Source organism: Pseudophryne corroboree, chromosome 2 (assembly GCF_028390025.1).
Source record: "Pseudophryne corroboree isolate aPseCor3 chromosome 2, aPseCor3.hap2, whole genome shotgun sequence".
Taxonomy (NCBI): domain Eukaryota; kingdom Metazoa; phylum Chordata; class Amphibia; order Anura; family Myobatrachidae; genus Pseudophryne; species Pseudophryne corroboree.
In genome coordinates, this window is record NC_086445.1 from 357,516,020 (window position 1) to 357,532,694 (window position 16,675).

Genomic DNA, 16,675 nt, shown 5'->3' on the forward strand with positions numbered 1-16,675 from the left:
TGTGTACAGATGGGTCCATTGGAGCTGGTGCACTTTAAATTTCTTCAACCTATTGTGTGCTGGCTCCTTCCCTCTTTGCCCCTTCCCATCAGACCAGTTTAGAAAAAATTGCCCTCATAGCCGGTCACACGCTGGAGGGCTCCAGTGTTTTTTACTTTAAATATTTTATATTTCTCTAATTTTTCAGACAGGCATCTGGCAAATGCCTGTCTGCGCCGAGGGACTTAGGAGGGGGGACCGGTCCAGACCTTATAGAGAGGTATGGCCCCAGGTACCCGGTTACCAGGACATCGATCCTGAGGGGGATCTCTCACCGCAGCCGTATGGAGGGCTTGCTCTGGAGCCTCCTAACCTGCCGCCACCCCCTAAAAGAGCTGAAGTTATGGAAGACGGATGAGCATGCACCGGGTCCCGAATAGCTGGTTCACAAGGCGGCAAAGCATATATCGGACACACTGCTCTAATAGAGAAAGCTACTGTGCCTGATTAGGCTGTGTGTAGATTCCACTGCAGGCGCACCATAGCAGAGGGGCGGAGCTTACAGAGAGGGACAGCAGGCGCCATTTTAGCCACGTGTACAGAGTGCAGCAGCGGCTACAGGGACGCCAGAGCCAGCGCGGACCTCACAAGACTTCTGGGACTGTGGTATACAGGGGGGGCTAGTTGTGGGCGAGCAAGTTAAACTTGGGGTTGCTATTAAGTGACTCCGGAATCGCAACTGCCTGGCTAATTATCCACAGCTCATATAGGCAGAGTGTGCTGGTTTCTCCCACTCTGTTTTCTCCTGTTAGCTGTTTGGTTTACTACTGCTTGCAGGGGGGGGGGGGGGGGGGCTGTACTTTTTCCTATGTGTGTGTCGTCTGTACTGTGTAAGAATGACAGGGTAAAAGGTTGTTTGAAAAAACTGCTCTAATAAGTTTACACAGGCATCTGAAGGATTCACATATTTGTGACCAGTTTACTGAATCTGAGTCACAATCTGGTAGCAGGTCACAACAGTCTGCACCAATCTGGCTGTCCACTTTAACAGGTGTAATGACAGCTATTTAATCAGAACTGGCTGCTGCAAGACATGACAGACAAGCTCTTAGACCGTCTGTGGAGGATTTTTGTCTCTAAAAAGGAGGGGAGTAAATCTTCTCACCCGCCCAGATTAAGCTCCAAAAACGCATGTTACCACATGTCCTGCAGTTGGATGACTCAGGGGAGTACATGCCAGATTTAAAGGATGGGGATTTAGAATGCTTGGAGGAGGAAATTGGAGACACTGATAGCCCTTCTCAAGGGGTTGGGTCACTCATTTATGCAATACCTGAGGTTCTGGAAATACCTGAAAAAGAAGACTCTCAGGTGGAACCTGTATTTTTCAGTAAACCACAAAAGTCTAGTGTTACTTTTCCTGTGTCTTCTGAGCTCAATGCCCAATTTAAGCAAGCTTGGTTGCATCCTGATAAAAAAAAATCCAGATCCCTAAAAGGTTTTTGTCTTTGTTTTCCCTTTCCTCCTGAAGATGGGAAGCTTTGGGAAAATCCACCCTCGGTGGACTCTTCAGTTTCCCGTCTCTCTAAAAAGATTGTACTTATGGTCCTGGGGGCTACTTCTTTAAAGGACTCCTCAGACCGTAAGATTGAAGCTACACTAAAAACAATGTATACAGCTGCAGGAGCAGTCCAGCATCCTGTCATTGTTGGCTTCTGGGTTTCTAAGGCCATTGAAGAATGGGCTGATAACCTCATAACAGGTATCCAGGAGGGACATTCCCTGAAGAAACTGGTTACTTTAGCAAAGCACATACTGGAATCAGCAGCTTATTTATGTGAGACTACCAGGGAAGTTGTTCTAATTAATTCCAGGTTGTCAGCCATGTCAATATCCGCCCGCAGGGCCTTATGGCTTCATCAGTGGACTGCGGATGCTGAGTCAAAAGGAGGAGTGGAAGGTTTACCCTTTACTGGTGAGGCTTTATTTGGTGAGGAATTGGATAAGTGGATTACAAAGGCTATTGCTGGTAAATCTACTTATCTCCCGCCCGCTGCACCGCCACCAAAACGTACTTATTCTGGTCCGTCTTTCCAGTCTTTTCATTCCTTTCGTTCTACCAGGTTTAGAGTCGGAGCCAGAGGGGCCTCAAACGCAGTACGTGGTTCCAGAGGCTGCAGCAGTTGCCAGTCAGCAGCAGCAGATTAGTGCTTCCGCTGTCACAGCCTACAGCATGACGCTCTCCTTCTGCGCCTGTGGGATCTCAAGGTACAGTAGGAGCACGTCTCAAACATTTCAGTCAAGTCTGGAAAAAATCCTGCCAAGATTCCTTGGTCAAGTACCTGATCTCCCAGGATTACAAAATAGAATTTGAACTGACACCGCCTCACAGATTTTTCACTTCAGGCTTTCCAGTTTTCTCAGAAAAGCTGTTAACCCTGAGGGAGGCCATCAACAGGCTCCTGCTTGCAGAAGTTATTAGCCCAGTTCCTGTACATCAGAGGAACAAAGGCTACTACTCAAACTTGTTTGTAGTACCAAAACCAAATGGTTCGGTCAGACCCATTCTGAACCTGAAATCCCTCAATTCATATCTCAGGACTTTCAGATTCAAGATGGAGTTTCTGCGAGCTGTCATCACAGGTCCTAGTATCCTAAAGATATAAAGGACACCTACCTCCACATTCCCATATGGCCGCCTCATCAATCATTCCTAAGGTTTGCACTCAAGGAAAAACACTATCCATTTCCAAGCTTTGCCTTTCGGTCTTTCGTTGGCACCAGTGCTGTTTACAAATGTCATGGTGGAGATGATGCTAAAGCTCCATATGCAGGGAGTGAACATAGTTCCATACCTGGATGACTTGCTCATAAAGGCACCTTCCAGGGACCACCTCCTTCACAGCACCCGTCTCACAAAACAACTACTGACTCTTCATGGCTGGATTCTCAATCTCCAGAAGTCCCAGTTAGAACCTACTCAGAGACTTCAGTTTCTGGGTATGATTCTGGACATGGTGTCTCTGAAGGTGTTCCTTCCACTGGACAAAGCAGCAGCCATTCAAGCGATGGTGAGGTCCGTCTTGAAGCCGCGCCGAGTCTCAGCCCATCTGTGTATCCGTCTGCTTGGAAAGATGGTTGCCTCCTACAAAGCAATACACTATGGCCGATTTCATGCACGAACCTTCCAGCTGGATCTGTTAGGCCAGTGGTCAGGTTTGCATCTCCACATGCACCACCTGGTCCGTCTGTCACTACAGACAAGGATATTTTTGGTGGTGGTTACAGACCCTCCCATCTTGTGGAGGGTTGAGTCTTCGGAACACACAGACGTTGTTAACCACAGATGCGAGTCTCCGGGGCTGGGGAGCAGTGATCCAGGGGGCTCCGTTTCAGGGAAAGTGGTTAACACACGAACCCACCCTCCCCATAAACATCTTGGAACTAAGAGCGATTTACAATGCCCTTCTTCAGGCTTTCCACCTGTTACAAAATCACGCCATTCAAGTACAATACGACAATGCCACTGCGGTGGCCTACATCAGTCGACAGGGCGGAACCAAAAGCAGGGCGGCTACGAGAGAGGTCACCAAGATCCTCCTTTGGGCAGAAAGACATGCCACGGCACTGTCAGCCATATTCATTCCGGGAGTGGACAACTGGGAGGCAGATTTCCTCAGCCGGCTAGATCTCCAACCGGGAGAATGGGGTCTCCATCTTCCGTCAGATAGTATCCCAATGGGGTTGGCCTCAGATAGATCTGATGGCATCCCAACACAACACGCAGCTTCAGTGTTACTGCTCAAGGACAAGGGACCCACAGGCAATAGCTGTGGACGCATTGACAATGCCCTGAACCTTTAAGACAGTCTGTTTCCTCCATTCCCTCTACTACCACGAATCTTAAAAAGAATAAAGAGGGAGAGGGTTCAGGCGATTTTAATCGCCCCGGATTGCCCTCGGCAGGCCTGGCACGAGGATCTTTTTCCCTGTTGGTAGACGACCCCTGGCCCTTGTTGTTGAGAGAAGATCTTCTTCAGCAAGTCCTGTTTGTCTCCAAACTTACAGCGGCTATGTTTGACAGCGTGGAAGTTGAGAGGGAGATTCTAGCGAGGAAGGGCATTCCAGGGGCTGTTATCCCGACTATGTTCCATGCTAGGATAGATGTCACATCACGGCACTACCATCGGATATGGAATATGTATGTCTCCTGGTGTGAAAGCCGTTGTTATCGGCCGGCGGGTTTTAAATTGGATTGCTTCTTATGCTTCCTCCAGTCTGGTGTAGATGTTGGATTGCATTTAGGCTCTCTTAAGGTCCAAGTGTCTGCCTTGTTTGTCTTTTTCCAAAAAAGGTTGACCTTGAGGTTCAGACCTTTCTCAAGGGTGTGCTCCACTTGCAACCACTTTTGTACCTCCAAAGGCCCTTTGGGATCTCCAATTGGTGTTGGATTTCCTCCAATCTTCCTGGTTTGAACCATTGCACCTGGCGGAGACCAAGTATTTGACTTGGAATATGGTCACCTTGTTGGCTCTTACAGCGAGTCTTGGAATTGGGGGCTTTGAACTGCAAACTTCCTTATCAGGTGTTTCACGAAGATCGGGTGGAACTTAGGACTCGTAGGTTGTTTTTGCCTAAGGTTGTCTCGTCCTTTCACATAAATCAACTTAATGTAGTTCCGGTTGTAAATGATTCTTCCACGCCTCGCAGTTTGGATGTGGTGCGAACGTTGCGCATTTATGTCAACCGAACGGCTCGTACCCGAAAGTCAGATGATCTTTTTGTTTTGTATGAGGCCACCAAGATTGGGTGTCCTGCTTCGAAGCAAACTATTGCGCTTTGGTTAAAACTTACTATCCAACAGGCTTATTCATTTGCTGCCTTACCTTTGCTACAGTCTGTTACCGCCCATTCCACTAGGTCGGTGAGTTCTTCCTGGGCAGCTGCTCGGGGCAGTCCCTCCCTTACAGTTGTGTAGGGCTGCTACCTGGTCCGGTACCAACACTTTTGTGAAATTCTATGGTTTTGATACCTTGGCGTTGGTGGATGCTCAGTTTGGTCGTTTGGTATTGCAGGGATCTCAGCACACCAACCCGTAATTGGAGCTCTGGGACGTCCCCACTGTAATTCACCATCCCAGTATCCCCTATGTATGCTAAAGATTTTGGTATTTACTGATAAGTACTTTTCTCGAAGTCCACAGGGGATACTGGGCGCCCATTTCTGTGCTTCATTTTCTGCATATTGTTTAGGTTGTTATGCATCAGCGTATGCGTGTTGCTTTCGCTGTTTTCTGTTCTACTTGTTCAGTTGTGTTGCTCGGTTTCTCCTGTTCTTCTCTTCTGTTTTTCCTCCTCTTGAGGTATGTTCCATCTCCCACAGTTTTCTTGACTGGTCTGATGGGAGGGGGCATAGAGGGGAGGAGCCAGCACACTCTAGGTTGAAGAAATGTAAAGTGCACCGGCTCCAGTGGACCCATCTATACCCCAATGTAATTCACCATCCCAGAATCCCCTATGGACTTTGAGAAAAGGATTTACCGGTAAGTACCAAAATCTCGTTTTTGTCAACTTTGATAGGTATATGAGATTGTTACATGAGAAACAATAACATTGAATTGCTTCTATAAATTTACATTAGAAGACTTCAAACACGTATGCTCACAAACCAGATACTATAGCTAAAATGTATTCAAATGAGAGATAAAAAGTAATTGAAGAACTGATGGCAGATAATGCTGTAGTTAAGAAAGAAACTGATAAGGGGGTGAGGAGGGGAGGCATAGTAAAGCAAAGCAGAATGGATAATGTTAACAAGGTTATAGTATAAATTCCACAAACTTAGGTTAAGATCATTTTAAGAATTTGTGAGATGCAGCTAAGGCGGACAGTCATAGCCAAGGAAGAATTCAGATCCCTGTTTGTTTCTTTTGCTGTAACACATACTCCACGTTCTAGTTGTCCAGAAATCACTCCTCTCTTGCTCGCCTCATTATTTCTGGAATCCAATTCTTAACATCTATTATGTGGATTTCTTCTTACACCCCGATTTTGGCAAACTGGTGTCTCAGACACTACCCACTTTATAAATTTAATCGGTAGTGTCGTGTTCATAACTTTGGATGTTGAAGCACTGTATATCAATATCCTTCACACATTGTGAATAGCGGTAACTTGACAGTGCCTATCTCGATATGAGGCCTTTGGCGACACAGGGATTCTTGTTGACTTAAATTTATTTATATTTCAACACAATTTTTTTCATTTTGCAGAGACTTTTAATGTACAGGTGATGTGGATGGTCATGTGTAACAGATTGGCACAGTGTTCCTATACACTGGATTTTGTTTGTTCACTCAACACCACATATAGTGTACCTATAGTTAGAATCTGGTCCGTTTCCTTGCTGTGATTTTGAAAGCTATATGGAATGTCATCATTACTTCCAATTTTTGTAAAGAAGTAGAGCATGTCTAGGTTTCATTAGTACTCTACTCTACACTTACCTTGGAAGACTAATATCCAAAAAGGTCAATTGACCACTTTCTGTAACTGGCATGGTCAGATCACATGCAACTGCCCGCACCACTGTGTTCCATTTTTGACGAGGAGTTCCGTTCTACAGGTGTGCAGAACATAATATTTCTCTGACGTCCTAGTGGATGCTGGGAACTCCGTACGGACCATGGGGAATAGACGGGCTCCGCAGGAGACTGGGCACTCTAAAAGAAAGATTAGGTACTATCTGGTGTGCACTGGCTCCTCCCACTATGACCCTCCTCCAGACCTCAGTTAGATTTCTGTGCCCGGCCGAGCTGGATGCACACTAGGGGCTCTCCTGAGCTCCTAGAAAGAAAGTTTATTTTAGGTTTTTTATTTTACAGTGAGACCTGCTGGCAACAGGCTCACTGCATCGAGGGACTAAGGGGAGAAGAAGCGAACCTACCTGCTTGCAGCTAGCTTGGGCTTCTTAGGCTACTGGACACCATTAGCTCCAGAGGGATCGACCGCATGGAACTGGCCTTGGTGTTCGTTCCCGGAGCCGCGCCGCCGTCCCCCTTACAGAGCCAGAAGCAAGAAGAGGTCCGGAAAATCGGCGGCAGAAGACATCAGTCTTCACCAAGGTAGCGCACAGCACTGCAGCTGTGCGCCATTGCTCCTCATGCACACTTCACACTCCGGTCACTGAGGGTGCAGGGCGCTGGGGGGGGGGCGCCCTGAGGGCAATATATGACACCTTGGCTGGCAAATCTACATCATATATAGTCCTAGAGGCTATATAGATGTAAAATTACCCCTGCCAGTATTCCAGAAAAAGCGGGAGAAAGTCAGTTGAAAAAGGGGCGGGGCTTCTCCCTCAGCACACTGGCGCCATTTTCTCTTCACAGTGCAGCTGGAAGACAGCTCCCCAGGCTCTCCCCTGTAGTTTTCAGGCTCAAAGGGTTAAAAAGAGAGGGGGGGCACAAAATTTAGGCGCAATATTGTATATACAAGCAGCTATTGGGAAAAATTCACTCAATATAGTGTTAATCCCAAAATTATATAGCGCTCTGGTGTGTGCTGGCATACTCTCTCTCTGTCTCCCCAAAGGGCTGTGTGGGGTCCTGTCCTCAGTCAGAGCATTCCCTGTGTGTGTGTGCGGTGTGTCGGTACGGCTGTGTCGACACGTTTGATGAGGAGGCTTATGTGATGGCAGAGCAGATGCCGATAAATGTGATGTCGCCCCCTGTGGGGCCGACACCAGAGTGGATGGATAGGTGGAAGGTATAAACCGACAGTGTCAACTCCTTACATAAAAGGCTGGATGACGTAACAGCTATGGGACAGCCGGCTTCTCAGCCCGCGCCTGCCCAGGCGTCTCAAAGGCCATCAGGGCCTCAAAAACGCCCGCTCCCTCAGATGGCAGACACAGATGTCGACACGGAGTCTGACTCCAGTGTCGACGAGGTTGAGACATATACACAATCCACTAGGAACATCGGTTACATGATCCCGGCAATAAAAAATGTGTTACACATTTCTGACATTAACCCAAGTACCACTAAAAAAGGGTTTTATGTTTGGGGAGAAAAAGCAGGCAGTGTTTTGTTCCCCCATCAAATGAGTGAATGAAGTGTGAAAAAGCATGGGTTCCCCCGATAAGAAACTGGTAATTTCTAAAAAGTTACTGATGGCGTACCCTTTCCCGCCAGAGGATAAGTTACGCTGGGAGATATCCCCCTAGGGTGGATAAGGCGCTCACACGTTTGTCAAAAAAGGTGGCACTGCCGTCTTAGGATACGGCCACTTTGAAGGTACCTGCTGATAAAAAGCAGGAGGCTATCCTGAAGTCTGCATTTACACACTCAGGTACTAGACTGAGACCTGCAGATAGTGCTGCTGCAGCGTGGTCTGTAACCCTGTCAAACAGGGATACTATTTTGCGAACATAAGAGCATATTAAAGACGTCGTCTTATATATGAGGGATATTTTGCCGGCTGGCATCCAGAATTAATGCAATGTCCATTCTGTCAGGAGGGTATTAGAGACCCGACACTGGACAGGTGATGCTGACTTTAAAAGGCACATAGAGCCTTATAAGGGTGAGGAATTGTTTGGGGATGGTCTCTGGGACCTCGTATCCACAGCAACAGCTGGGAAGAAAATTTTTTACCTCAGGTTTCCTCACAGCCTAAGAAAGCACTGTATTATCAGGTACAGTCCTTTTGGCTTCAGAAAAGCAAGCGGGTCAAAGGCGCTTCCTTTCTGCACAGAGATGAGGGAAGAGGGAAAAAGCTGCACCAGTCAGCCAGTTCCCAGAATCAAAATTCTTCCCCCGCTTCCTCTGAGTCCACCGCATGACGCGGGGGCTCCACAGGCGTAGCCAGGTACGGTGGGGGGCCGCCTCAAAAATTTCAGCGATCAGTGGGCTCGCTCACAGGTGGATCCCTGGATCCTTCAAGTAGTATCTCAGGGGTACAAGCTGGAATTCGAGGCGTCTCCCCCCCGCCGTATCCTCAAAACTGCCTTGCCGACAACTCCCTCAGGCAGGGAGGCTGTGCTAGAGGCAATTCACAAGCTGCATTCCCAGCAGGTGATAGTCATCGTGCCCCTACTTCAACAAGGACGGGGTTACTATTCCACACTGTTTGTGGTACCAAAACCGGACGGTTCGGTGAGACCCATTTTAAATTTGAAATCCTTGAACACATACATAAAAAAATTCAAGTTCAAGATGGAATCGCTCAGGGCGGTTATTGCAAGCCTGGAGGAGGGGGATTACATGGTATCCCTGGACATCAAGGATGCTTACCTACATGTCCCCATTTACCATCCTCACCAGGAGTACCTCAGATTTGTGGTACAGGATTGCCATTACCAATTCCAAACACTGCCGTTTGGACTGTCCACGGCACCGAGGGTCTTTACCAAGGTAATGGCAGAAATGATGATACTCCTTCGAAAAAAGGGAGTTTTAATTATCCCGTACTTGGACGATCTCCTTATAAAGGCGAGGTCCAAGGAGCAGTTGTTGGTCGGAGTAGCACTATCTCGGGAAGTGCTACAACAGCACGGATGGATTCTATACATTCCAAAGTCACAGCTGGTTCCTACCACACGCCTACTGTTCCTGAGGATGGTTCTGGACACAGAACAGAAAAAAGTGTTTCTCCCGCAGGAGAAAGCCAAGGAGCTGTCATCTCTGGTCAGAGACCTCCTGAAACCAAAACAGGTATCGGTGCATCACTGCACACGAGTCCTGGGAAAAATGGTAGCTTCTTACGAAGCAAAATTCCATTCGGCAGGTTCCATGCAAGAACCTTTCAGTGGGACCTCTTGGACAAGTGGTCGGGATCGCATCTTCAGATGCATCGGCTGATAACCCTGTCTCCAAGGACCAGGGTATCTCTACTGTGGTGGCTGCAGAGTGCTCATCTTCAAGAGGGCCGCAGATTCGGCATACAGGACTGGGTCCTGGTAACCACGGATGCCAGCCTTCGAGGCTGGGGGGCAGTCACACAGGGAAGAAATTTCCAACGACTTTGGTCAAGTCAGGAGTCATCCCTACACATAAATATTCTGGAACTGAGGGCCATTTACAAAGCCCTAAGTCTGGCAAGGCCTCTGCTTCAAAACCAGCCGGTACTGATCCAATCAGACAACATCACGGCAGTCGCCCATGTAAACCGACAGGGAGGCACAAGAAGCAGGATGGCGATGGCAGAAGCCACAAGGATTCTCCGATGGCCGGAAAATCACGTCTTAGCACTGTCAGCAGTGTTCATTCCGGGAGTGGACAACTGGGAAGCAGACTTCCTCAGCAGACACGACCTACACCCGGGAGAGTGGGGACTTCATCCAGAAGTCTTCCAACTGTTGGTAAACCGTTGGGAAAGGCCACAGGTGGACATGATGGCGTCCCGCCTAAACAAAAAACTAGATATTGCGCCAGGTCAAGGGACCCTCAGGCAATAGCTGTGGACGCTCTAGTGACACCGTGGGTGTACCAGTCGGTTTATGTATTCCCTCCTCTGCCTCTCATACCAAAGGTACTGAGAATAATAAGAAAACGAGGAGTAAGAACGATACTCGTGGTTCCGGATGGGCCAAGAAGAGCTTGGTACCCAGAACTTCAAGAAATGATATCGGAGGACCCATGGCCTCTACCGCTCAGACAGGATCTGCTACAGCAGGGGCCCTGTCTGTTCCAAGACTTACCGTGGCTGCGTTTGACGGCATGGCGGTTGAATTCCGGATCCTAAAGGAAAAGGGCATTCCGGAAGAAGTCATTCCTACGCTGATAAAAGCCAGGAAAGAAGTAACCGCAAACCATTATCACCGTATTTGGCGAAAATATGTTGCGTGGTGTGAGGCCAAGAAGGCCCCAACAGAGGAATTTCAGCTGGGTCGTTTTCTGCACTTCCTGCAGTCAGGGGTGACTATGGGCCTAAAATTGGGTTCCATTAAGGTCCAGATTTCGGCTCTGTCGATTTTCTTCCAGAAAGAACTGGCTTCACTGCCTGGAGTTCAGACACGTGGTGTTGAGTTTCTTAAAATCACATTGGTTTGAGACACTTAAAACTGTGGATTTGAAATATCTCACGTGGAAAGTGGTCATGTTATTGGCCTTGGCTTCGGCCAGGCGTGTGTCAGAATTGGCGGCTTTGTCATGTAAAAGCCCTTATCTGATTTTCCATATGGATAGGGCAGAATTGAGGACTCGTCCCCAGTTTCTCCCCAAGGTGGTATCAGCTTTTCACTTGAACCAACCTATTGTAGTGCCTGCGGCTACTAGGGACTTGGAAGATTCCAAGTTACTGGACGTAGTCAGGGCCTTAAAAATTTATATTTCCAGGACGGCTGGAGTCAGGAAAACTGACTCGCTTTTTATCCTGTAGGCACCCAACAAAATAGGTGCTCCTGCTTCTAAGCAGACTATTGCTCGCTGAATTTGTAGCACAATTCAGCTGAAGCATTCTGCGGCTGGATTGCCGCATCCTAAATCAGTAAAAGCCCAGTCCACGAGGAAAGTGGGCTCATCTTGGGCGGCTGCCCGAGGGGTCTCGGCTTTACAATTTTGCCGAGCTGCAACTTGGTCAGGGGCAAACACGTTTGCTAAATTCTACAAAATTGATACCCTGGCTGAGGAGGACCTTGAGTTCTCTCATTCGGTGCTGCAGAGTCATCCGCACTCTCCCGCCCGTTTGGGAGCTTTGGTATAATCCCCATGGTCCTTACGGAGTTCCCAGCATCCACTAGGACGTCAGAGATAATAAGATTTTACTCACCGGTAAATCTTTTTCTCGTAGTCCGTAGTGGATGCTGGGCGCCCATCCCAAGTGCGGATTGTCTGCAATACTTGTATGTAGTTATTGCCTAACTAAGGGTTATTGTTGAGCCATCTGTTGAGAGGCTCAGTTATATTTCATACTGTTAACTGGGTGTAGTATCACGAGTTATACGGTGTGATTGGTGTGGCTGGTATGAGTCTTACCTGGGATTCAAAATCCTTCCTTATTGTGTCAGCTTTTCCGGGCACAGTATCCTAACTGAGGTCTGGAGGAGGGTCATAGTGGGAGGAGCCAGTGCACACCAGATAGTACCTAATCTTTCTTTTAGAGTGCCCAGTCTCCTGCGGAGCCCGTCTATTCCCCATGGTCCTTACGGAGTTCCCAGCATCCACTACGGACTACGAGAAATAGATTTACCGGTGAGTAAAATCTTATTTTAAATATTTTTAGAAAATACTTTTAAACTATATTACATTAAAAAAACAAAATAACATATTTTATAGGGAAAAATCATCAGTTAAGTGGTTAAAGTGGTTGAGGAGGAATTCTACTAATCTTGATATGTTTGAATATTAAACTGACAAGGTGATTGGAGACTTCAGCACTAGAGGCTAGCCTAACAATATCTTAGGCAAAGCTTATGAGAATGTTAAGCAAAGGAATCAGGATGATCTTTTACAGATAAAAATAACTGTCAAACAGTTGAAAAATTCAAAACAGAAGTAATAATGTAATAGAACCAATTAGGAATATATCATTACTTTTGTTATACAAGTAAAAAAATCCTTCATTAAAATGAAAACATTGCAAAGATGCTGACCCCCTAACCACCAGCCTTTTGAAGCAAGTAACCACTTTCCTTGCATGGTCACGAGACATCCACTCCAAGTTGGGCTTTCAAGGACATGGTCACATCCCATGTCACATGTCAGAAATGCCTACCCATGGTGGAAAATATTCCTGCAGCTGCTGGGCTCATGGTGCTCGATGTGCCTCCTTGTACAGTAGCTCTGTCACCAGTCTCACCATCCCACCCTCGGAATAGGTGCATCCACAGATGTTTTAGCTCATTAAAAATATATGTATATTTTGCTGATAATCAGGTAGAAGAATCCCATCCCAATCCTGAATTTTGCATTCATTGTCTATCACTGAAACCAGATTATTAAAATTTATAAAGGTCAGAGTATTGTTGGAGTGTTTCTGGGTGGTTTCAGTTTTGTCTTGGATGGAAAGGTGGTTAAGGAAAATTGCTTTCATAGTCAATAGACAGACAATATCTATGATTACTGTGAAATAGAAGGATACAGTATCCAAGGAGCTAAATAATACACAGGTCTGGTTGGTCTATAATATTGTCCTCCACAATAATAATATAACGTATTTTTATTGTGGCAAGAAAGTGGCTGTAAATTAACAATTTAACTCCATGTGTAAAGTAGGAAGATTTGGTTATGTCAAGGCTTTAAACTAACTTTATTTTTTATAGCATAAGAGAAATTGTGTTGCAGATTTTAGCATTTATATTCATCTTGTACTTGTGTGAGTCACTAAAAAAACAAAAATCCCTGTACCTAAAATAAAATGTTAAAAATATGTAGAAATAACATTCTAATGATGTGCTAGATCACAAAATGTAAGTGAGGAAAATGCTGTTTTCAGTGTGAAATTATAGAGGAAACATATAATTACTTAGAAACAGAGAATTTGACGGTGGATCGCCCATCTATGAGGGAATTCAGTTAGCTCCGATAATTTAACGGGTGCAAGCAACAGGGCATTTTTTGCTTCAGGCTATTCAATTAGAGCTAATTTTGTATGCCTTATAGATAAAGAGCTTGCTGAGGTCCAGAAAAAAAATCCCCAATAAGAACTACTGCCGCTAATTGAATCCCAACCACTAAACTGTTGATGGTGCCCATAGCAACCAATCAGATTCTATCTGTTATCTTCTAGAAGCAGCTAGATAAATGTTAAGTAGAATCTGATTGGTTGCTATGAGCAACATCACCAGTTCTGCAAAAAAATAAAAAACTCCCACCTTCATAAATTTACTCCATAGTGCTAGGCCAAACTGCAGCCTAACAATTGTGATCTCAGGTGGTTTGTGTACTAATTGGTAACAAGTTACTAGTTTCAACCATGAAGTGACCATACATACGTTCTTCAATACATCAAGAGAAGGTAAGGACCTTCTGTAACACACCAGTGTGAAATCCCACTAAGATCACACTGAGGTGTACTCTGAGAGACCATTTACTAATATCAAATGCTAAGCCAGACTTGAGACTGGAGTTTACCAGTTTGGGTACATTTTATCTACAATTTAGGCAATGTCAGTAAATTATGCACAGGTAGGACCCTGGGCTCCTATTCCCTTCCAAAGTTGTGAGTGAGGCATTGGTTATCCTGGAAGCTTTTCTTCCCCATGAATGTCTCTGGCAAATAACTCTAGCTTAGCACTATCTCTTTTCCTTACTGTGGGCCTGGCTCATGGACGGACACAATAGAGCAATTATCGTTAAACTGAGCATGTGTATGCTTTGCACTGTGCATGCGCCAAAGTCTAATAGCGATGCCGCTTGCAGTACTTACCTTCACGCAGAGTGATTGACAGTCAGGCACCATGTTGGGGGAGTTGACAAGGGAGTGGTGACAAAAACCGAAGGCTTGTTGCGGCTGTTTTCGAGGCCTGTTGCTGGCTGCATATGCAAACCTGCACACATACAGCGTGGCTCTGGTGTCTCATTTCAGGCTGTAGTGCTGTGTGGCTATTGATTTACTTGAGCTGATGATTATCGAAGGATCTACTTGTGTGCTGTGACTGTGCATGCAGTTGCTGTGCCTTTTCGATAGTTCTGGTGGGTGTCTCTGTATTCATGGCGGCTGGGGGTTTTTTTTGGCATCACTTCGCACATCGTCAGAGTGCACAATCACAGCTGCGATCACCATCGCGTCCGTCCATGAATCAGGCTCTGTACTCTGGTGTTGCCCTCCAGTTTTCTGAAGTGTTTAGCTTTGAATTTTAAATTGTCAAATTTGTTTGTTGTTTTAGGGTATTGTTCAACAATTTTTGGTTTTGCTGACAACAAGCACAGATGAAAGCCTGAGGTTTTTAAGCTTTAGGCTTGACTTCAATGAACATTATAAAGCAAGAGAGCCAAGGCTTCGTATGTCACTCGGCACCAGAGGAAGACGCAGCTTACATGTATGAGGCGACTGGAACTTTTCCAAAGTAAATAACTTTTTTTTTTTTAATTATTAAATTCCTGCTGGCTAAACCAATATATACCCTTCATTATAAGATGCATCGCATAGAGGATATCGATTAATTAATATTTTATTGAATACAGAGCAACCATGTAATTAAGATTGTGTTTTTTTTTTTTGCTGTCTACGGACATATTGACAATGAAATGACCTGATAGCCAGCAGTTGCAACAGACGACACAATAATGCTGCAATCTTGAAATAAAGCACTTGCTGTTTAAGGACATTTCAGTGGTGCACCTTTTTATCCAGCACTAAAAATAAATTAATTGGGCTACCCTAATAGTTATACCTCCCCTTCAGCTAAAACAAGCAAACCAAATAATGTACTGTGCTTATATTTATTTAGTCTTCTCCATTTCATTGTGTGTATACAGCAGATTGGAAGCTAATACCTGCTTCTTTTTATACATTGTAGTCCATTTATGACGAAACAGAGCGAACTTGTTTACACTGTATATTTCAGTAGTACATATTTTTATGAAAGTTCATATGTTTGTGGTTTTAAATAGTGTTCAAATTTGTTTTTATTTATTTGCTTATACCCTTTTATCCCCAATCAAATATTACTCACCCCTTTTATCTGTAGACAATATATCATTGGGAATAAAGGGTTGAAATAAAATAAAAATATTTTGAGTTTATGGACCCATTCATTTTAATTGTAGTTTATTACACTAAACCTAATGCCACATTGGTATTTTACTGTAAACAAAATACTATTATTATTATTTTTGTGCCATTTCAAAGTATTTTGACAGTTTAAACACATCACATGATTATTTTTGTTTTTCTTTTTCCTTTGTGGTAAATAAAACTATAAGTTAATATTTAAAAAAAAATTACATTATTGACCTATAGAAATGATGAAAGTTTAGTATATCCATTCTTACCTCTAAAGTATGTATATAAAATTAGTAGTGTTTTCTTGGGAAAGGGTACACTTAAGCCTGTTTGATCTGTCTATTTTTTCACTGTAAATATTTATATATTACTGTCTTAGCTTTTTCTCCTTTGTAATATGTAAAGCTCACATAATTAAAGACTGTTTTACTACATCACAAAACACTTCGCTAAATAAAAGCAAAATCATGTCTTTTGTTTGAAATTGTATTCTTGTTGGTTAGAAATGCAGTTTACTAAATAACCATGAAGTCAGTGAATTACACACCTTGAATGCTTTGTTGTTATGGGAAACGTGCAGTGTTACATTTTTTATTTTTTTGTTAAAAAAACAGTATCGCTTTGCTGTTCTCCTTACTTCAACAGATGAATAGTATTGTTGCATATATAACTCATGTTATTGCAAATCCTATTAGAGCAATTTTGGGGTAACTTTACTGATCCGACTGTGGGGGTTATCCAGTTAGCCTAATGGATTTGCCCCAGGCTATCCTATTGTCCACGAAAAGACGATGCAAGGTGTGGCTTATCTGGGAATTTGTTTCACCTGCCTCAGTCAGGCAAAACAAAATTCCCGATAAGTTCCGGCTTTTCGGGGACGCCAACATAAAAACACTCAGGTTTCAATGAACCTGTGTGTTTTCGCACAAGAATTTTTTTTTTCCTGTGGGCCTCCTAATAGGATTGCCCCAAAAGAAATTGGCAAAAAAACAGCAAACATTGCAGAAAAAGGTCTGTTTTTTGCATCAGTG

The 16,675-nt window shown here is 44.8% G+C and overlaps 1 protein-coding gene across 2 annotated transcripts in view; it reads left to right on the forward strand.

Annotated features, from left to right (window-relative positions):
* TUBGCP3 (tubulin gamma complex component 3) overlaps positions 1-16,114 on the forward strand; it is a 634,372-nt gene extending 618,258 nt beyond the window's left edge. For both annotated transcript variants that reach the window (XM_063953156.1, XM_063953155.1), the window contains exon 22: positions 14,806-16,114. In XM_063953156.1, the coding sequence (XP_063809226.1) occupies positions 14,806-14,964 (159 nt within the window). In that variant the 3' untranslated portion in view covers positions 14,965-16,114. The remainder of the gene's footprint in view (positions 1-14,805) is intronic.
* Positions 16,115-16,675: the final 561 nt, after the last annotated feature.